The 22,695-nt window shown below is 40.6% G+C and overlaps 1 protein-coding gene and 1 long non-coding RNA gene across 2 annotated transcripts in view; both read left to right on the top strand.

Moving 5' to 3' along the window:
- Positions 1-22,695, top strand: part of kctd3 (potassium channel tetramerization domain containing 3) — a 54,033-nt gene that overhangs the window by 9,794 nt on the left and 21,544 nt on the right. The window contains exons 2-8 of the mRNA XM_033025357.1: positions 398-451; positions 1,381-1,426; positions 6,896-6,969; positions 14,912-14,970; positions 15,418-15,498; positions 19,653-19,802; positions 21,030-21,120. Of these exons, the coding sequence (XP_032881248.1) occupies positions 398-451; positions 1,381-1,426; positions 6,896-6,969; positions 14,912-14,970; positions 15,418-15,498; positions 19,653-19,802; positions 21,030-21,120 (555 nt within the window). The remainder of the gene's footprint in view (positions 1-397; positions 452-1,380; positions 1,427-6,895; positions 6,970-14,911; positions 14,971-15,417; positions 15,499-19,652; positions 19,803-21,029; positions 21,121-22,695) is intronic.
- On the top strand, positions 15,508-19,353 carry LOC116975941. Its single transcript, XR_004412820.1, has 2 exons — positions 15,508-16,859; positions 16,890-19,353. It is a non-coding gene; the product is annotated as an uncharacterized LOC116975941 (long non-coding RNA).

The raw sequence follows: 22,695 nt of genomic DNA on the forward strand, positions 1-22,695 counted from the left end.
CAATTAGTTGCTTAGTTTAGATTAGAAATACAGCGCAAAAACAGGCCCTTCAGCCCACCGAGTCCGCGCCAATCAGAGATCCCCGCGCACTATCACTATCCAACACACACTAGGGACAATTTACAATTATACCAAGCCAATGAGTCTACTGCTCTACTGCTGTGCCACTGTGCCACCCTCTAGTCTTTCTCACTAAGTTTCTTCTATTTAAGGAGTAGGACAAAATTATGACCACAAGACGGCTCCAGATTTATATTTGTCTGATAGAAATGTAAATTTTTCTAAAATCTGAGCGGTTTGTTATGGGGAATCCAAAAAGCCATTGGCTGCGTGGTCATCATTTCATATCTGAACTTTTGGAGTGATAAAAAAATTAAACCTGTTTTTGTGGTTGTAGGTTCAGTACCTCCAGGCAAACACTAATGTGGATTCCAGACTCCTTTTTCTCCAGGTAAGAGTGGAACTTAAAATACTGATTTTAATGCACCTCGAATAGCCTTGTAATTTGAAATGGCATCCCTCAAAACTGTTCAAAACTAGTTTATTTATTGTCACGTGTACCGAGGTGCAGTAAAAAGCTTTTGTTGCCTGCTATCCAGTCAGCGGAAAGATAATACATGATTACAATTGAGCCATTTACAGTGTATAGATACATGATAAGGGAATAACGTTTAGTGCAAGGTAAAGCCAGCAAACTCTGAACAAGGGTCACCAATGAGGTAGATAGTAGTTCAGTATTGCTATCTGGTCGTGGCAGGATGATTCAGTTGCCTGATAACAGCTGGGAAGAAAATGTCCCTGAATCTGGAGGTGTGCATTTTCACACTTCTATACCTTTTACACAAATGGTATTTATACCTGTAACACAAATGGAAGAATAAAATCAATATTATTAGTGTGTTTCATGTCACAATTACAGTTTCTCAATATTTGAAGAAACCGAAAATAGATGTTTGTTTTTCTTTGTGGAACCTCCTTGACTTCATAATCGACCACACAGAACTGTCGGCATATGCATATTATGTCCTCCATTAAATTGGGTGGAATCGTAAGATCTCCATAGAGTTGCTCAAATCCCGTTTCTGAAATGTTATTAAAGGTACCCTGAATGTTTACCTAATTATGCAATGTGGACCACATGAGTATTTATTTATTTTGAATGGGGAAAAAACACCATTGTAGCGGTGCGGGCTCGCGGTGGACACTTTTCTCTTTACACTGTGGGGCAGCATGGTATTTATTTATTTTCAGTTGAATCCTCTGAAGGACAGGCCATTCGTAATATGTGCATGTATATTATTCAGAATTGATTAAGAGTTTGACTTTGAACTTTGAAATAGCTCTTCAAACTAATTCCCTTGTCTACGTTTTTTATTGCAGCTTGCTGAGCGGGAGAATCTCAACACTACGGGATGAAACTGGAGCAGTAAGCTGATATTTCTTTAGTTTTTTTTATAGTTTTGAAAGCAAAATTTGGTTGTCACACAAATTTCTTAAAAATCACTATTAAAGGATAATTTTCTATTTTGCACCAATTCAAAAATCACACAAAGCCATATGTTTTACTATGCTGCTTGGCTAGGGAGTTTGTTTTTGCAAGTATTAATTGTTCATGTAAGTGGTAAAATGGATCCAAGCTAATGTTTCTCTACCTACAGTGCATTTTTTTTCAACCGTGGCAGTGTGGATATCTAACCTTTTCCTACTATTTGAGGAGCAACTGTGTTTCTCGATAGTTCTATTGGTGGCGTCTTGACATCATAACTGGATCAAGTAGCAAAAGATGAAATGGAAACATATTTCCTGGAATCTTATTTCCTATAATGTTTTTGATGCCTACAGTGTCCTTTCTTTGGTGATAATCACCAGAGCAAAAGAATGGAAGAGTAAGATAGTTAGGTTCTGCTCACTCCTCCACAGAAGTATTCCCATTTCTTGACAGTAGAGCTCAAACTATTCAAGTCTGCTTTGGATGACTCGCATGACTGATCCCGAGCATATTAGTAATGAGTTAAAAGGAATGTTTGTTGAAGTGTGGACTTTTCGGTTTAAAACTGGGTGATTTTCAGAACGTGTTGATAAATGTTTACCCAAAATGTTTATTTTTTGCAAATTAAGCAATGCCCCCCCCCCCCCCACCACACTCACAGGAAAAAGTTGAAGGAGACCTGATGGTGAAAAGTTTTTTTTGACACATAACATAATTAATGTAGAACTATGAAGGCTTAAATCTTGAATTCATGAAAACACGATACTCTGTAATGTTCAGTGGAAACGTCTCCCTGAAAGGAGGAGCAACAATTATTGGTCTTTGTTATCATAAGGTCATGTGATAGGAACAGAATTAGACCATTCAGCCCATCAAGTCTACTCCGCTATTCAATCATGGCTGATCTATATTTCCCTTCTAACCCCATTCTACTGCCTTCACCGCATAACCTCTGACACCCATACTAATCAAAGATCTATCTATCTCTGTCGTAAAAATATCCATTGATTTGGCCTCCACAGCCTTCTGTGGCAAAGAATTCCATAGATTCACCACCTTCTGACTAAAAAAAATCTTCCTGGTCTTCCTCTACAGGAACGTCCTTTAATTCTGTGGATATGACCGTTAGTCCTAGACTCCCTCTAGTGGAAACATCCTCTCCACATACAATGCACATCTGTATATTTCTTGTGATCTTCAAAACTAAATTTGCTGATACAAAGCTGGGGAGAAAGTGTTTGTTCCTTCACTGCCATTGAAATGATTACTATATTGTACTCCAGCAGAATAGGGGTAAATATGTTTAAAAGGTAGCTGAAACCTTAAAATACTTACACAAAATTGCTGACTGATTGTTTTTTTAATTGAGTATATTAATGACACTGGATTCAATTTACTTCCTTAAAGAAAGGCTTACATAACATTTCTATTCAAAATAGAAAAGCAAGATTTGCATTTATATGCCCCTTTAAGTTTTTCCTCAGTCATCAGCTTGGTCAGCATCGTGAAGTAAATAATGTGGCAGCTAATTTGTCCAAAGCAAGGTTGACAAATAGTGCTGTGATAAAGATTACATTCTTTGCTTCCAGAAGGATGAAGTTTTAATATTGGGTAAAACATCAAAGATCACTCATGTTCTTCAAAATAATGCCTTCATTTTTTAAATTATTAGTCATCTATGAAAAAAAACAGGCTTTAAGCACCAGCACCCACATACCTTAAACACCTGCCTTTCTGATAGTATAGCTTTCCCTTCGTACTGCAGTTAGCATGTATTTTGTTTGTGCTGCAGGCACTGAAGTGGGACTTGAACTCAAAGTGGCTGATTTGCGTGAGAGTTACGGCTGATTATTAAAGCTGATTCTTTCTTGTTCTAATCATCATCTACTCCTGCAGATAGTAGAAAATGCACTGTGATAGCATTGGTAAAAATACCAGCCCTGTGGTTGGGAAATTAATTTGTGGCTGTTATGCATTGCATTTTCCTTACAGATAGATAAGGAGGGGGGGCAAAGCCTATGTTCTGATTACTGTATTGCGAGTCTTTTCAATGCAGCAACTTCCTATGAAAACTGTATCCCTTGACAGCAGCAGTATTCTAGTTTTGGCTGGGCAAGAGATTCCAGATGCTAATTGCAACAGGATTCTATTGTATTGAAATACTGCAATCCCCTAATGCCATCTGCTGGTAAACAAGTCATGTTCATGACTTCATCTCTTGAAAATGATTCGGGGAAATAAACATGTTTCACAAATTCTTAGAACACAGAAAAATATATTGTGTCGGAGCCAATTATTTGGAGCAATATGCTTTAGCCTGGCACCAGAGTTTTTGTTATTTCCATAATCTTGTAAATTTGAGCTCAACTGCATGCTTAATTAGCTTTTGAAAGTTTGCAAAGAATGCCACTGACCTATTGGGTAGTGGTTTCAGATTTTAACCAACCTGTTTAAAAAGAAAATCTAATCTTTTGTCTGGTTTTGACAACTAAAACAAATTAATTTGACCCATTTGCCAGCCTGCTTGCAAGGGAAGATAGTTTTGTTTGTTTAATCAAAACTTCAGAATTTTTGTTTAGCTTAGTTTAGCGATACAACACAGAAACAGGCTGTTCGGCCCACCAAGTTCGCACCGAGCAGTGATCCCCACACATTAACACAATCCTACACTAGGGCCAGTTTTTTACATTTTTACCAAGTATTTTACAGTATGTTCTAGTGTTGTGAGGAAAACCCCCCAACATTGTAGCGGTGCGGGCTGCGCGGTGGATACTTTTCTCTTTACACTGTGTGGAGCAGCATGGTGGAGGAGAGGGGTCTTGTAATTTGCTCTTTTCTAAGCTTCTCCCCCAGTCTAGTTTCAGTAAAAACACTGAATCAAGCACTTGACACAACTACATTTTATTTCAACAAAAGTGCATTACAGTACAACTTCTGTACCTATCCCACCAAGGGTTCGATCCTCATATCTGCCTGTCCAAGCCCTCTAGGCCTTGCTCACGCAGAGACACTCCAGAAGTTCACGCAGTCCCAAGCGCTCTCCCAGAAGATCGACGCTGGACCTCGTGGCAGCGGACCTTTATAGGTCCCCGGACCTCGAGGGTCCGAACCACATGGGGGTGGTCTCTTAATAATCCAATTACAGATATCGATTAACCCCATACATAACAGACATTTCCCTAACCCAATAATACATTGTATTCAAACCGGACTTCGCAAGGAAGCCAACTTAGAAACATTTACCCTGATCTGGCAGAAACCCAGACAAGGCTCAATACCTCATCCAATCAACACTCGGCAAAGTTAAAATCTGCAACATTATTTACAAGGTGTATGTCTGGTTTGTTGCCATCTAATCCATTCTATGCATTTTGCACCTAATTGACAGGGTCTGCAGATTGTCTTATTCTTCTTGCAAATTGTATCTAGGCTCTAAGCACACTGGCACCACTTCACAGCTTGTCTCAGCTCTGCAGAGAGCAATTCCAAATTGACCAAATCTCCCAGCAGCCCTGAAGCTTTTAACCCATTTTGAAGTCCTAGCCTCTCCAATTTAGCCAGGATTAACAAGCTCAGCCGATCGCAAACCCATTCTCAGTCTCCCGATCATCCCAGAATCCCGCACTGACCGGGAGAGGCCACAACCCCCGGTCTCTCTTGGATGCCAGCTGTAAAATATGGCGGAGAAGTACACGCAACAAAACAACTATTTGTTCCATTAAGGTCTACATTTGTCTGTTAATGTTCGATTTCAAATGGTTTATTCTTAGCCAAAATAGCATCGTTTTTTCACTCTCTCATCACAACTTTCTTGTAGCCTACGACTGTAAGTTGATACCAATCATAAAAGTAATGCTTGCTAGGCAATCTTCTTCATAAGAAATGAAATTCATAAAGTGAAACATTTTGTAGTTATAGCAGAGACTGAGACACATGAGAGCTGGTTGAAAAAACGAAGGCAACGAAAGCTGTGGGAGCGTGCGTGCGTTCGCACGTGCACTACTGATCCGGCCCGCATGAAGTCGCAATATGCCCAGAACGACACGTGCCCTAAAATGAGTTTGACACCCCTGAGCGTGGACCGTTGGGTCCCCCTCCCCCAACGCAATATTCCCCCCCGTAACACTCACCGATACACAACTCTGGATGTTAAAATAGCGATCCCAGCCCGGCGATCCTTCCCCAACTGCGCAGGCGCAGCTGATGGGTCCCCGTTGTGGCATCAGAGATCACCGTTGTGACGCGAGTCAAAATAGCGATCTAAAAATGGCGGCGTGCCCGGCAACCCCCAACTCAGGGGTTCCCTGAGGCATGAAAATTATTTCAAGGGTTCTGCAAGGGTAAAACGGCTGAGAAACACTGCACTAGACTATCTCCAACTAGAGAAAGTATAACTACCTACTCTTGATGTTCAATAGCATCGCCATAATCCACATCATGGGTGCTCCTCCAATATCAACATATTGGGTGGTCCACCATTAGGCAGATACACAACCAGGTTAGCCACATAAATATCTTGAGTGGTGCAAGCTGGAGCAACTCAGCGGGACAGGCAGCATCTCTGGAGAGAAGGAATGGGTGACGTTTCGAGTCGAGACCCTTCTTCAGGATAGCATTAGGGTATCCTGTGATGAGTTACTCACCTGATGCCCCAAAGCCTTTTTCCAAGTCTGGAGTATAGAGGAATACTCTCAGATGCTTGGATGAGTGCAGCTCCAACAATTCTAAAGAGGCTGAACACTATCCAGAACAATGTAGCCAGCTTGAGCGGCACCCTTTCGACCACCCTTAATATTTATTCTCATCCCCACCATTGCAGAGGGGCCATCTACAAAATGCAGCACTGTTACTTGTCCAATACAATGTAACAGCACCTCCCAAGCAAGGGATCCTAATCACCACAAGGGCATCTGCTGCTTGGGACTCTATTACTTCCATGTTTCTTACCAAGTTGCGCACCATCATGATTTGAAAAATTATTTGTGGTCCTTCATTGTCCCTGAGTCTAAATCCTAGAACTCAGTAATTAACATCACTGTGCATATGCCTTCATCAAATGGACAGCAGCTGTTTCCTCCCCCCCCCCCCCCCCCCCCCCCCCCCCCCCCCCGATACCAGGTAATGAATTAATTAAACGCATGGTTTTTCTTCCCTAAATATCAGATGAAAACTTGGATTATATTGAATCACTGGTAATGAGTTGTCACGTTACATCAGAATAATAATGTAATGGTTTGTTGCCGGCCCATCTTTATTTTACAGAAATACTTAAAAGTACTAACCAAATCTTTGAAACTTTATACTTTTTATATTATCATGGCTTTTATTGTGGCCATCTTTATATGAGCTCCACATTAAATATTTAAAAACATTTCTTGCATTGTTACTAAAATGCTTTTCCCATAGATATTTATTGATCGTGATCCCACTGCATTTGCACCAATACTGAATTTTCTTAGAACAAAAGAGTTAGATTTAAGGTAAGGAATAATTTACTTTCAGAAAATGTATACAGTACTTAAATCGTTACAATAATAGAAATTTGCTATACTATCTCTTTATTTCTCCTTCAAAAACATACTTTTTGAAACGCCTCAGACCTCTTGACCGTTGAAATTTGTTATTTTGAGGAAGGATCTACATGTTTTGCCAGTTGTAATATATTCAGTACCCTGAATATTGGCCACGTATGCATTAAGTTTAAAAGCAAAACAGAGGAGATCTTGCTCTTTTGCATTGGGTCCCACAGAAAGTCTTAAGATAATCTAAAACATAAACTTTATAAAACAGCTTGAGTTTTTACATTTTATTGTTGATTTGTATGAACTGCAAACTTTAGTCTTATGGATGTGAATCACTGTATTCCCACTCAGTCTTGATTTTTTTTGTCTCCTAACGATCCTAATCCTAGTTTAGAATCATGAGTACTTTAGAACTCCAATAATCTGCAATCCAACTACAGGTGCACAACCTTTTATCCGAAATTCCAAATAACGAAAAGCTCCGAATAGCGGACATTTTTTCGGTCCTTGAAGAAAAGTCCTTGAAGACGTTCACCGAGGGCGGCCCGCAGAGGTGACAGCGGAACCTCCGGTCGGTCCTCGAAGAAAGGGGAACTAAATCCCCATTCATAAAAGAGAAGGTGAGGGTATATTGCGCGGGAGGGTTAATAATTGACAATCTGCTGCTGCCTGCCCGCTGAGTTTAAAAAGTTCCCACGGTAGACTCACGATACACAGTGTATCGTGAGTCTTGCGTGGGAACTTTTTAACTCAGCGGGCAGGCAGCAGCAGATTGTCGCTCCCTTCAGTTTCACCCCACCTACACCCCTCTGCTTCCCAGCCATGTGTGTGACCCCTTCCCTCCCCTCACCAGCTCCCCGCCCATTGCACTGGCGCGGGGGCTTTGCACTGTCTTCACGTCGGCGATGCCAGCAGGTCAGTGCCAGTCACCGGAGACGTCAGGACCAACGGGACACCCGACTGCAAGCACGGAGATCCCAGAGACTCACAGCCAGCAGCAACTCTAGCCCAGCCCCGTTCCAGCTCCAGAAGAACCCGGGTTGCGGATGAGGGGGCGCAGCTCGGGCTGTGGGCGAACTGCCACTTGTCGCTGTAGCGGCCCATCGGGGAGCGGGTTCCTGTTGGTCCTGACGTCTCCGGCCACCCCCCTGGACAGGAGCTGAGACTGGGAACTGTACCGCCCTTGCCCCCTCCCTCTGCAACTGCAAACAACCCCACTCTCCTGCTCACCTGCAAGGGCGGTACCGTTCCCAGTCTCAGCTCCGGAGACGTCAGGATCACCAGAAGCCGCTCCCCGATGGGCCGCTACGGCGACAAGTGGCAGTTCGCCCACAGCTCGAGCTGCGCCCCCTCATCGGGACACCGACCCCCAGGCCCACTGCAAGCACGGAGATTCCAGATCAGCAACTCCAGCCCAGCCCCGCTCCAACTCCAGAGGAACACGCTCCCCGTAGGGGCAGAAGCTGATGGTGTGCAAGGTACGTCTTGTTCTTGGGGTGGCGCAGCTCGGGCTGTGGGCGAACTGCCACTTGTTGCCGTAGCGGCCCATCGGGGAGCGGATTCCTCTGGAGTTGGAGGGGGAGGGGGGTATTGTGCTGTTTGATCGCCCCCTGCTATCCCAGGGACAGGGAGACACAGCGGCTTTTGAGAATGGTGGGCAATCACTTCCAAAGTTGTGCCCACACAGTCAGTACACCTCTCCTACACTTGTCTCCCGCACTAAGATCATCTCGCAGAGAATGATCCCAGCCTAACCCTCCCTATTCTCTCCTATTCTGCAAGAAAAAACTACATTGAAGACTCAAACTCGCGATCGAGTAACTGCCGGGATCGAGGCGCAAACTCGCGACCTTGCGGATATGAGCCGAGTACTCTACCACTGAGCCAGCCGTTAAAATCTACGCTAAAAATCTTCCATTCCGAAAGACGAAAAATTCCGAATTACGAAATGTGTCTGGTCCCAAGGCTTTCGGATAAAAGGTTGTGCACCTGTATTAGGTAATTCTGATGATCAGCATCTTGCTCCCCAGGTGATGTTTCCTATGCTTTCCTGAGACTAACTGGGGCCCAGTTTCTGCACAACTGAAACCAGTCAAGTTCACAGGAAAGTTTATCATCATATCATGTAACTGCTATAAAAACAAATTAAAGGGAATTAGCTCAGGGAATTATGTCTGGCAGCATCAAAGTCCCAAGTGTGCTAGATTATTAGAGTTTTTCTATATTGCGGTCTTATACCTCATTCCTTTAAACAAAAAAGTGACTAGATTTTTTAAATGCATCTACATTTTCTTCATGAGAATTCTTCATGTTAAGACCCCTGTCCCACCTTCACGACCTAATTGACGACCTCTGCCGAGTTTGCCCTTGACTCATACTCGCAGCATGGTCGCCACGAGGTCGTAGGAGGACTTCGTAACTCTTCCTCATGCTCGTGAGTGGTCTCTGCGTACTCGTGGCCTCAAGTAGGTTGCGGCATTTTTTCCAGCCTGATAAAAAATGTCCACAAGTAAAAAAAAGGTCGGCATGGAAAAAATTGATACTTTTTACTCATAGTTAGGTCATAGTAGGTAGTCTTGGGTCGGTAACTGGCCCGAGAAAAAAAAAATGCAAACATGACATAATTTTATCATGTGATAATTTTTCACTCGTAGCTAGTCGTAGTTGGTCTTAGGTGTGGAAGACTGAGGTCGAGGGGGGGGTGTTAGGAGGTCATAGACCTAGTCGTAGGAGGTCGTAGACATGGTCGTAGGAGGTCTTTTACTTCGGCGAGTCAACACGACCTTGACATTTTTTTCAACTCGTCTAGGGTCTTCTAAACTCGTGGATTAGGTCGTCCAAGTGGGACAGGCCCTTAACTTTATAAAATCACATGTAAATGAGTTAGTTGTCATCAGTGTAATAAGAGGTTGAGCCAAATTGAGTGTTTTCTACTTATTGCAAAATCTACTCTTCTGCAAATGTAAGAAACTTCATTAAGATTATTTTGATATATTGGATCTAGCCGATTTGTGTAAGGGTATGATTGACAACATTGTATATTTGTTATTTGAACTCCTGTGGGTTTTATGCTTAGCTGCTTTGGAGCACAATTGTGTCAAGCTACTTATTGTAAATGACGATCCCTGACATTAAAATAAAAGCTTGATCTTTAAGGGATAGTTAAACACAGAAATCATACTACTTTATACATTTTGTTCCCATTATTATCCTGAAATATAAACTCCATTAAACTCCAATAGCTGCTGCACTATGAATTAAATGCATGAGAGTTAACTCTTGATGAATTTTAGCAATTGCTCCCAGGGATACCCAAGAATTCAGGTCATGCATTTTCCTGTCCGAGTGAAGGGCAAACCAAGTGAGAATAAGGAAGCTGAGATGATGAGAGAAATTGAGGCACTGACAGAAAAAAAGGAGGGTGTATGGGACAGGCATAGGCAGGTGATAGGAAGTAAATTCTTGAAGGAGTTTTGAGAACTGAGGAGCATACCAAAGGAGGAAATCCAGAAGACAAAATGGAGATAGCTCTGGCAAATAATAGTAAGGGAAACGCAAAGAGATTTTATGTACATAAATGGAAAGAGGGTAACTAGAGAGAGAATATGGCCCCTCAGATTTTATTATAGGCCATTTTTATACATTTTGGTTTCACCACGTAGAATTACAGTTGTGTTTATACATAGTCCCCCCATTTCAGGGCACCATAATGTTTGGGACACGTGGCTTGACAGGCGTTTGTAATTGCTCAGGTGTTGAATTGCCTCTTTAATGCAAGTATAAGAGAGTTCTCAGCACCTAGTCTTTCCTCCAGTCTTTCCATCACCTTTGGAAACTTTTATTGCTGTTTATCAACATGAGGACCAAAGTTGTGCCAATGAAAGTCAAAGAAGCCATTATGAGACTAGAAACAAGAATAAAACTATTAGAGATATCAGCCAAACCTCAGGTTTACCAAAATCAACTGTTTGGAACATCATTAAGAATAAAGAGAGCACTGGTGAGCTTACTAATCGCAAAGGGACTGGCAGGCCAAGGAAGACCTCCACAGCTGATGACAGAAGAATTCTCCCTATAATAAAGAAAAATCCCCAAACATCTGTCTAACAGATCAGAAACACTCTTCAGGAGTCAGGTGCGGATTTGTCAATGACCACTGTCCGCTGAAGACTTCATGAACAGAAATACAGAGGCTACACTGCAAGATGCAAACCACTGGTTAGCCACAAAAATAGGATGGCCCGGTTACAGTTTGCCAAGAAGTACTTAAAAGAGCAACCACAGTTCTGGAAAAAGGTCTTGTGGACAAATGAGATGAAGATTAACATATCACAGAGCTGCTAAGTAGTACGTATTTTCCGTATTTTATACGGAAATGCGATAAGAATACTGATGTTCGATTTTGTTTTGTTAAATACGGATTTTAAATACGGAGTTCAGTTCAGCCTGAAGAAGGGTCTCGACCAGAAACGTCACCCAATCATTCTCTCCAGAGTCGCTGCCTGTCCCACTCCAAGTTTAAACAGAGCGCTGTCAGTTTAATGCATGAGAATTTAACCGAAGAGCTGTCGGCTGGAGCGCTATGGGCTTTAAACATAACGCTATGGATTTTACACATAGTGCTATGGCCACAGTGCTATGGGTCACAGACTGTTCAGGAAAATTCTTGTGTAACAATGAGTCTTTGGAATTCTCTTTGAGCCTTTGATTATTTTTCAGGCAGTGGTAGAATTCTGGATAAGCCTAGTGGTGAAAGGTTACCAGTGGGATTGCAGTTACATTGGGATTTACCTTGATTTTAGAACGGTGGGTGGGCTCAAGGGGGAGAGAGGGAGGGGTGGAGAGAGGGAGAGGGGAAGGGATGGAGAGAAGGAGAGGGGAGGGAGAAGGAGAGAGGGAGGGAGGGAATAAGAGAGGGAGAAAAAATAGGGTGGGAGGGAAAAGGGTAGGGAGGGAGGAAGAAAAAGAGGGAGGGCGAGAAGAGAGAGAGAGAGAGAGGGGTGCGTACAAGAGATGGCAATTGGTACTGGCTCACACCTTCATTGATTATACAACTGCTGATGGTAGTAGCATAATGAATTCTGAAGTGTATAGCCACATCCTATCTGCTCAAGTTCAAACACATGCCTCAAAACTCATTGGCCGGCGGTTCATTCTACAGCAAGACAATGATCCCAAACATACTGCTAAAGCAACAAAGGAGTTTTTCAAAGCTAAAAAATTGTAAATTCTTGAGTGGCCAAGTCAATCACCCGATCTGAACCCAATTAAGCATGCCTTTTATATGCTGAGGAAAAAACGGAAGGGGACTAGTCCCGAAAATAAGCATGCTAAAGAAGGCTGCAATACAGGCCTGGCAGTGCATCATCAGAGAAGACACCCAGCAACTGGTGATGTCCACGAATCGCAGACTTCAAGCAGTTATTGCATGCAAAGGAAATGCAACAAAATATTAAACACGACTACTTTCATTCACATGACATTGCTGTGTCCCAAACATTATGGTGTCCTGAAATGGGGAGGACTATGCATAAACACAGCAGTAATTTCTACATGGTGAAACCAAAATGTGTAAAAATGGCCTTTATTAAAATCTGACAATGTGCACTTTAACCACATGTGATTTTTTTCTATTACAAATCTCAAATTGTGGAGTACAGAGGCAAATAAATAAATGATGGGTATTTGTCTCAAACATTGTGGAGGGCACTGCACCCCTATTGATGCATATAGTATCCAGAAATGTAGCGTGAAAATATTCAGCGAATTGGCCTCTGGTCCTCTGAGGTTGCAGATTCCACAGATTGTCCACCTTGTCCAAGTGGAGACATTTCTCCTTGCATTGGTCCTAAATCTCTGATCGTGTAACTTGAAGAGGTGAGAAAACCTTAACGACATATCATTTTCCAGATGTGGTCTCACGAGGGCCCTGTGTAATATCAGCAAGACTTCCTTGTTCCTGTAAGCAAATCCTTTTGCTATACAGTGCATTCAGACCCCTTCACCTTTTCCACATTTTGTCTAGTACAGCCTTATTTTAAAATGGATTAAATTCTTTTTTTTTTTAATCATCAATCTACACATAATACCCCAGAATTAAGAAGCAAAATCAGGTTTAGAATTTTTTGCAAAGTAATAAAAATAAATAAAAAATATCACATTTACATAAGTATTCAGACTCTTTACTCTGACACTCAAAATCGATCTTAGATTCATCCTGTTTCCATTGATTATCCTTGAGATGTTTCTACAACTTGATTGGAGTCCACCAGTGGTAAATTAAATTGATTGGATATGATTTGGAAAGGCACACACCTGTCTATATAAGGTTCCACAGTTGACATTGCATGTCAGAGCAAAAACCAAGCCATGAAGACGAAGGAATTGTCCGTAGACCTTCGAGACAGGATTTTGTCGAGACACAGATCTGGGGAAGGGTATAAAACAATTTCTGCAGCATTGCAGGTCCCGAAGAGCAGAGTGGCCTACGTCATTCTTAAACGGAAGAACTTTGAAAGCACCAGGACTTTTCATAGAGCTGGCCGCCCGGCCAAACTGAGCAATCGGGGGAGAAGGGCCTTGGTCAGGGAGGTGACCAGATGGTCACTCTGACGGAATTCCAGAGTTCCTCTGTGGAGATGGGAGAACCTTCCAGAAGGACAACTGTATCTGCAGCACTCCACCAATCAGGCCTTTATGGTAGAGTGGCCAGTCGGAAGCCACTCCTCAGTAAAAGGCACATGACAGCCTGCTTGGAGTTTGCCAAAAGGCACCTAAAGGACACTCAGACCATGAGAAACAAGATTCTCTGGTCTGATGAAACCAAGATTGAACTCTTTGGCCTGAATGCTAAGCGTCACGTCTTGAGCAAACCAGTTACCGCTCATCACCTGGCCAATACCATACCTACGATGAAGCATGGTAGTGGCAGCATCATGTTGTCGGGATGTTTTTCAGCGGCTGGTACTGGGAGACTAGCCAGGATCGAGGGAAAGATGAACGGAGCAAAGTACAGAGAGATCCTTGATGAAAACCTGCTCCAGAGTGTTCTGGACCTCGACTGGGGCGGGGGTTCACCTTCCAACAGGACACTGACCCTAAGCACACAGCCATGACAACGCAGGAGTGGCTTTGTGACAAGTCTGTGAATGTCTTTGAGTGGCCCAGCCAGAGCCCGGACTTGAGCCTGATCGAGCATCTCTGGAGGGACCTGAAAATAGCTATGCATCGACGCTCCCCATCCAACCTGACAGAGCTTGAGAGGATCTGCAGAGAAATGGGAGAAATGACCCAAATACAGGTGTGCCAAGCTTGTAGCGTCATACCCAAGAAGACTTGAGGCTGTAATCAATCGCTGCCAAAGGTGCCTCAACAAAGTACTGAGTAAAGAGTCTGAATACTTATGTAAATGTGATATTTCAGTTATTTCTTTAAAACATCTGTTTTCGCTTTTTTATTATGGGGTATTGTGTGTAGATTGATGATAAAAATATATAATTTGATCCTTTTTAGAATAAGGCTGTAATGTAACAAAATGTGGAAAAAGTTAAGGGGTCTGAATACTTTCTGAATGCACTGTAAAGACCATCATACTATTTGTGTTTTTTTGAAACTGCTTGCTTCACCTGCATGTTTCCTTTCAGTAACTGATGCACGTCTCTATATACATCAACATATCCTAATCTAACAACACTTAGATAATGTATCATTGTTTTTGTTTTTCCTACCAAGATGGATAACTTTACAGTTAAACATATACTACGACATCTGCCATGTTTCGGCACGTAGAAATGGTTGAAAATGTCCTCAAGACATAAACATAGATGACTTAAGTTGATTTTGTCTTGTAACGTATGCTGATTTAAAAAATATTGTCTCAGACATTTTCTTTATCCTGCAGGGGAGTAAACATCAATGTTCTGAGACATGAAGCTGAATTTTATGGGATTACTCCTCTAGGTATGTATGATGTATCATTGACATTTTATTGCAGTGTAAGAAAAAAAGGATGTGCAGATAATTTTAAGTTAGTTATTACTTTCCAATTGCTTACATTAAAAGATAACTTTATTAATGGAATATCCCTACATACTGTTTGTTTTTTTGCATTTGTTGTTAATGATTGCATTTGTTGTTACTGATTCAAGGCACAAGGTATGCATAGAGCCAGCCTTGAAGTGAAGATACTTTTACAAATGCTTCAATTATTAATTTCTAATTTCCTGGTTGCTCTGGTTTCCTCCCATGTCCCAAAGACATGTGGGTTTATTTGATCCCTCTACTATCTATTGTTGAAATTAAAGAGAATGTCAGAGGATTCTTATTTGTTGGGAGTGTAATAAATATGTGGAAAGAGATAAAGGAGCGATTTTTAAAATCGTGTTTTTATTTTAAATTCCTGATTAGTTCGCCGCCTGTTGCTGTGTGAAGAACTTGAACGATCGTCATGTGGTAGTGTTCTCTTCCATGGGTACCTGCCTCCTCCAGGTAATTTTGATTTGATTTTAAGATGTTAAGATTTTATTTGAAGTGTTTCCATATGTGATTATGGTATTACTAGTATACTTTCAACACCAAATACATATACACACAGTAGCCTTTCATAACATTTCCACACTTCACTTCACATATATGCAGTTACTAACAGCCAGTATTTTTTCATATTTCCGGGTCATTTGTTCCTGTTGAATCTCCCCCAAAAAAGGTTCTGCAATTATCGTGATCAATCAAACTAAAATCCCTACCTAGCATTCTTATGAAACTAAATAGGTGAAAATATTTTAGAACAAAAACTCTAGTATGCATATTTTTTTAATACTGAATTCCATTCAGGAATCAATTTTAATTTGATGATGGTTTAGTTTTATAATTTTCAAGTTTCTGGTTATGTTTTCAAATCCTTCCACAATCTTATAATTCCCTCTGTATAATCCCTTCTAGTCCTGCAAGTCTAGATCTTTGAACTCCATCAGTCTTATACCATTAATATCCATAGTTGAAATTGCTGCATCAGAGTTGCCTATAACTTCAGCAACTTTGGTTCTTAGTTCTGGTAATTCTCTCCCTAAACTTCACTATCTTTTCTCCTTTGACTGGAATTAGGTAATCCGTCTTTTCACAGTCATGGAAGGTTTTGTTCGGATTAAATGCAAAATTAATTTGTTGTTAGAAATATACTATTTCTTACTGTGGTCATTAGGGGAAGGTGACCATTATGTATTAGCTTCAGGGTAGTTATGCTATAAAATAGGTCTGTGAATGTTAAAAGCCTAAATATAAGGAAGACTAATTCAATGGCATTTGATAGGAACGACCGGGTGAGGCCGTTTGAGGGATGCCTGGCAAAGGGAAGGCCTTTAAAAGTGAGAAAGGAAGAGTTCAGGCTAGCATTGTCTTGATGGAGTGAAGGGCAAGGCTGACAATATTAAAGAACCTTGCTCAATGAGAGATTTTTAAAGTCTGGTTAGGGAAAAGGAGGAGGCATGTCTCAGATATAGACACTGCGATTAAACGTGTCCCTTGAAACGTATAAGAGATGTAGCAGAGGAAATTAGGAGGGCAAAAATGGGCCATAGGAAATCCCTGGTGATGAGATAAAGAAAAAGACTAAGATATTTTACGTGTATTAAGGCAAAAGGATAGCTAGGGAAAGAGTAGGTCTTCTTAAGGATCTGTGTAGTAATCCATGTTTCTCCATGGGAAATAACAACTTAAATTAATGCATTTTATCTGCATTTACCCTGAAGAAGAATGTGGAAGCTAGCGAATTCAGGGGAGGGAACAGTGATATGCTTCACCATTATGAAGGAGAAGGTGTTAGATGGCTTAAAAGGCAGTAGGATGTTTAAGTTTAAGTTTATCCCAGGACAGGAATGAAGTTCAAGTTTATCCCAGGACAGGAATGAAGAGGTGAGATTGGTGAGGTATTAGAAGACTAGAGGACAGTTATTGTTGTGCCTCTATTTAAGATGGGTAACAGGGATAAATCAGAAAACTACAGGCTGGTGAACCTTGCAATTATAGTGGTTAAATTACGGCAAGGAATTGTGAGGGACAGGATTTGTTTGCTTTTGGAAAGACAAGGAATGATGAGGGATGGTCATCACGGCTTTGTGTCTTAATTATCTCATTCATTTGTCTTAAGTTTTTTGAAGAGGTGATAGAGGAATGTTGTTTACATGGATTTTAGCAGGCCTTTGACGAGATTTGCATGGTAGGCTGGTAGAACACATGGGATCCAGGATAAGTTGCAAAATTGCCTAGATTGGAGGGCATGAGTTATGAGGAAAGATTGGAGAAGCTGGGTCTGTTTTCTCTGGTGAAGGAAGCTGAGGTGACATGAAAGAGTTGTAGATAGAGGTATGTAGAATTATGAGACGCTTAGATAGGGCAGATAGCCAGAGTCTGTTTCCCTTGGTAAGCATGAGGTTTAAGGTGAGAGGGAAGAGGTTTAAAGCGTATCTGAGGAGTACAGTTTTCACATAAAGAATACATGGTATTTGGAATGAGATGCCAGGGAACATGGAGGAGGGAAAAGTAGTAACATTTAAGAGGCATTTGCTCAGGTATTTACACGAACAAGGCATAGAGGAATAGGGGTTTAATACGGGCAAGTGGGATTAGTATAAACAGGCATGATGTTTGGCATAGATGTGGTGGGATGAAGGGTTTGTATCTGTGCTGTTCTACTCTATGACTTGAGGATAAAAGTCAGTATTAATTCATCAAATGGGAGCATGAATAATATAAATTTGATTTGAGCTTTCGGTTCCTTTAGTTTAAAATCTTTTAAACTGAGCACATTATACAGGTAGTCCCCAGATTATGAACAGGTTCTGTTTTTTACAAATGTTCATAAAGTGATTTTGTCTATGTGGAAAATACACAAAAAACACTCTAAATGCTAACCATGACCTCCACATGATTGTAAATAATGATATTGAAAACAAATAGGAGGGTTAAAAGGAATACTTAACAATTACTAGAGGAGGCGAAGAGAGAAAGAGAGAGAGAGAGGGAGAATTATTTCAGACATTCATAGGACATGTTAGACTTTTGAATGTAATAATTTAATGGGAGCTCAATCATATATAGGGGAGTACAAAAGTATGTGCTTGCTTAGTTCAGATGTAGAAACTACTAGTGTTTAGTGATAATTATGTTTTTGTCACAGCTGGGTTATAAATGTCAGAAATGTACCATCTCCAGTGGAATAGTTCTGGTTATTTCCATTGTTCATTTGTATGATTTTCAGGGATTCTAATGGAGGCTTTCATGAAATTCTGTCTCTATAACGGTGTATTCCTTTGAGTCTGTACCTAATGGTTAAAAATTAGATTATTTTGCTCTGTTTATGAACAAATAAAAAAGTAATTTGCACTGAGTTTTCAATTTTATATTGGATTTTGCCGTGAAAAAGATGACAAAGGATCTTCAATGAAATGTTTGAATTAAACTAAAAAGGCTTCAACATTTAAAAGATTTTCCTATAGATGGCGATGTGATAGAGAAATTCACTGTTAATGTGGAATAATTGATGCTAAAACAAAGAATAGAATATTGAATTATAAATGTTACCTGCTAATATGCATGCAGATAGAGGAACTGACCACTTAATGTCACTGTTGAGCAATTTAAAATGTTAAGACATAACTAGCAACACTGCCGCAGGGGAACAATGGAGGCAAATCAGTTGGAAAGTGTAAGTTAACATGGGAATCTGCCCAGTATATCGAGATTTCATTGCTGGTAGAATTTTGTGTGATTTCTGTTTCTGTTTTGGAAGTAAGTTCCATTTAGTGCAAACAGTTATGTTTCAATTTAAAAGAAAATATCGGGCTAGAGAGCTTGAAGGGAAGACGTTGGATCATATTTCCCCAAAAAAGATAAGAGTTGGATCTTATTTCCCCAAAACAGATTGTTTAGACTAATGTCAGAGGTCACAATGCTAAAATTTGGAGTAGAACTTGAAATCACCCACTTCAGGCTTCAGTGGGGGTAGGGGAAGGGTGGTGTAGTGATCGGAGTCATGAATCGGGGAGAAAAGCCGGGAAACAAAAACAGGATTGCTCGAAGAACTCAGCCAGTCATGCAGCATCCAGAGAAAGAGAAACCAATTAACATATCAGGTTGAAGACGCTTCATAGGAACTGAGAAAATAGAAGATTCACATAGCAGAGAAGGATGGGGAGGGCAATGGGTGGAACAAAGGGAATGTCTAATAGGGTGAAATGATGGACAGAATGGTCTCTTTAATGTGTTGCTAATCTTGTGAAATCGGGGAAATGTTATATAGTGGTACCTACTGGGAAGTTCTGAACAGGCCAGAATATACAAATAAAAGATGAAAAAAGAATAGAGGAATGACAAGCACAAATGGCCTATTCTAATACAAACCGAAAGAGCAAGTTATCTTTGAAGTTGAAGCATTAATATTGGAGTGCTACACTAGTGTCTATGGCCTCTTGCACTCTTTACAATGAAGAAGGGTGCAGGAGAGATATGGAAAGGAATTTGTTAAGTGCAAACTTGTCATGACTATGAAAAGGTTGTATAAATGAGAAACTAAAACTCCCTTCTAGGTTTTATGAAAGTATTTTCATTTTTAAATAGTTAAAGACTGATATGTTTAACACTGCTAGCTATTCCCAGTAGAAAAGGAAGCATTGGGGGGTCTGGAGCCTTACAGGACAGTAAATCGGGACAAAGCACGGCAGAAGGAGCAGTGCGTCCAAATACAGCACCTTCTGTGTCAACTGGTGTCATATCTACTGAAGGATCTGCTAGATTGGGTAAGAATGTTCTCATTTTCCTCTGTTTATAATTGTAGTTACACCCACGTGTTTTTTTTTTCCATTAAACCCTGAGATTAATACCTGTTTTGATTCAATTATGAATCATCTGAATATGCCTCGTGTGTAACAATCTTTGCTGCAACTGGAGCATGTCACTATTGACGTGCTCTTGGAAGATTTGTCCCAGATTATTGATTCAATGAATTATCACAGTTCTGAATTATACTACCCAGATATGAAATGCAATGGAATGTTGACCAAATATGTCAATTTAACAGTTGCACCAAATGTTGCACAGGAATATCAAGAATTATTTTTGTTTATTTTTCAACTTTTGGGATAGTTCTTCCTCCTGAGAGGCGAGAAAATGTCCAAGGTAGTCAAAAGTGCTGGAGAAACTCAGCGGGTGCGGCAGCATCTATGGAGCGAAGGAACCCGCTGAGTTTCTCCAGCACTTTTGTCTACCTTCGATTTTCCAACATCTGCAGTTCCTTCTTAAATAGAAAATGTCCAGATGGTTTTCAAAATATACTGTGAATAACAATCTAATGTTTTAAAAACAATTGTTGTTCTTTTGATTTAACAACTGATTCAATTGTACCAGCTTGAGAGAGGGTTATGATTTGAAGAACAAATATTACATGCTGTTCATCATATTTAGATATTGATAGAGTTGAGGGATATGAAAATGGGACTGGAAAATGGTATTTGAACGAGAAAATCAGCCACGATCTTGCTGAATGGCAGAACAGGCCCAAGGGGCCGACTGGTCTACTCCTGCTCCTATATTTGTCTGGTTCCGAATTGCTAGGCAACTTGCTCCAAAATTGCAGAATAGAGATGGGTCAGTTCTTTCAAAAGCTAGTTTCCACTGCTGTACCATTGTTCCTTGTGGGCTAACCAGTTGAAATATGATGTTCAACTGAATGAATGAATTTATTAATTATGAGACATAAGGATCTCCATCTTTACCTGAATGAAGAATTTTTTATCCAGATCTGTAATCTAATCAAGTCTGCGTCCACCCTAACTCAGCCCACTGGGCCACGAAGGTCCCAGCAGGGCAGTCAATTAGTCCCATTGCCCCTTGCATCATGCTGTGAATTCATATAAATTTCAGTCATTTTTGTTGTAGACAGATTTTGTATTTCCTCTGAAATGAAATACTTGATGTATGGCTTTGATTTTTCTTTCTATTATATAATGCAGTTTTATTTTTGGCAGGTACAGTGGTTGATCCCCGGAAGGTTCTGATAGTTGCTGGTCATCACAATTGGATTGTAGTAGCTTATGCACACTTTGTGGTCTGTTACAGGTACCGGAGAGTCATTACAGTTATCATTCTGTACATAGTGGTCATAATCAATTTACTAAAAGATATCAAAGTTTGCTGTTTTCAGGTGTTTTTTAAAAAGGTCCATAAGTAATCTGCAGCTGACACTGCATTTTGAGTTTCCTATTGCAGATCTGGCATGTATATAAATTGTCATGCATAAAACATTCCATAACAACCTAATTAAAATATCAGTGCACAGCATAAGATACTACAGCATAGGAATTATATTGAAGCACTCGAAAGTACACATCTCCATCTTGAGCTGCATAAATAATTTTTGTTCTAGATCTTTAATCAAATCAAGTCTGCACCCACCCCAACTCACACACAGTCTGAATTGTCAAGTCAGTTTATCATTTCCTCCAGAGATGCTGTCTGACCTGTTGAGTTACTCCAGTACTTTGTGTTTCACTCCGAGATTGTGCCTCATGCATTTGGCTATCTTGAGACTCTGCCCACCAGCAATGCTTTGACAATTATCCAATGTCCCGTAGCATTTACAGCCAATTTATGGCAGCTTTCAGCATCTCTAAAGTCAATTTCTAGCTCCATAATCTTCCATCAGCTTACTCGTGTTAGCTTTTTAATTTCTTTCAGCAATATCCCCAAATCTTCACAGGTAAATTAAGTGGGTGTGGTAACATGGTGGTTATGTTGCTGGACTATGAACTGGGAGACCTAAATTAATAATCCAATAATTGTTGAGTTCAGATTCAACTGTAGAATGGGGGAATTTATTTTCAACCTTTGTTTTAAAGAAGAATGTGTTAAATAAGAAGCAAATGTCAATAATAACTGTTACTCTAATGGGGGGGGGGGGGGGGTGGGGTGGTTGTTTGGATAAAAGCTCGTTCTTTCATATCCTTCGGAGAAGAAAATGTGCCAATCCCATCTAATCTGGCTATTAGTGATCCTTAACTGTTCTAAAATTATTAATTATTTCAAAGGAGTTGGGGATTGCCAATGGCACTGCCATCCAATAAATAAAAAAATGTATAGAGGAAACCTACGTTATGGTGATTTGGGTAACAGAAATTTGTCCTGACGGAATTCTCAAATTACTATCCGTAGAAGTTGAGATACAGAAATAAGTTTATGTGGAGGGGGAAAATAATGTGAGCACAATCATTGAAAAAAACAATCATTTTGTCAACTTTTATTTTTAGTCACTCAATACAGTGGGACAAATCCTGACTATCTGAAAGCACTCTTTTGGCACTAAAGGAAATAAAACCTTAAAGGTAGCACTCATCTGCAATGGAATAAGGATCACAATGAGCTCCTCGTTCTGAAACCTGGGACCAATTTTATTTGGTGCCCAGCTTTGGACCACTGCCAGTTTATGCGGTTTCACTGACTCGTAACTAACTACCAGTTCCACTTTGGATGTACAGCTCCTCCTGGTTCTGGATTTGATTCGAGATTTAATCACATCATTTACATTGCTGTAAAACTGACTGGTTAAGTCATCATAGCAGATAGTGAGCAAAAAGCAATCCAACTCAGATCTTAACACCTCTCAAATTAAGAAGAGAAAATGTCAGCAGAGCAGGC

Source organism: Amblyraja radiata, chromosome 8 (assembly GCF_010909765.2).
Source record: "Amblyraja radiata isolate CabotCenter1 chromosome 8, sAmbRad1.1.pri, whole genome shotgun sequence".
NCBI lineage: Eukaryota > Metazoa > Chordata > Chondrichthyes > Rajiformes > Rajidae > Amblyraja > Amblyraja radiata.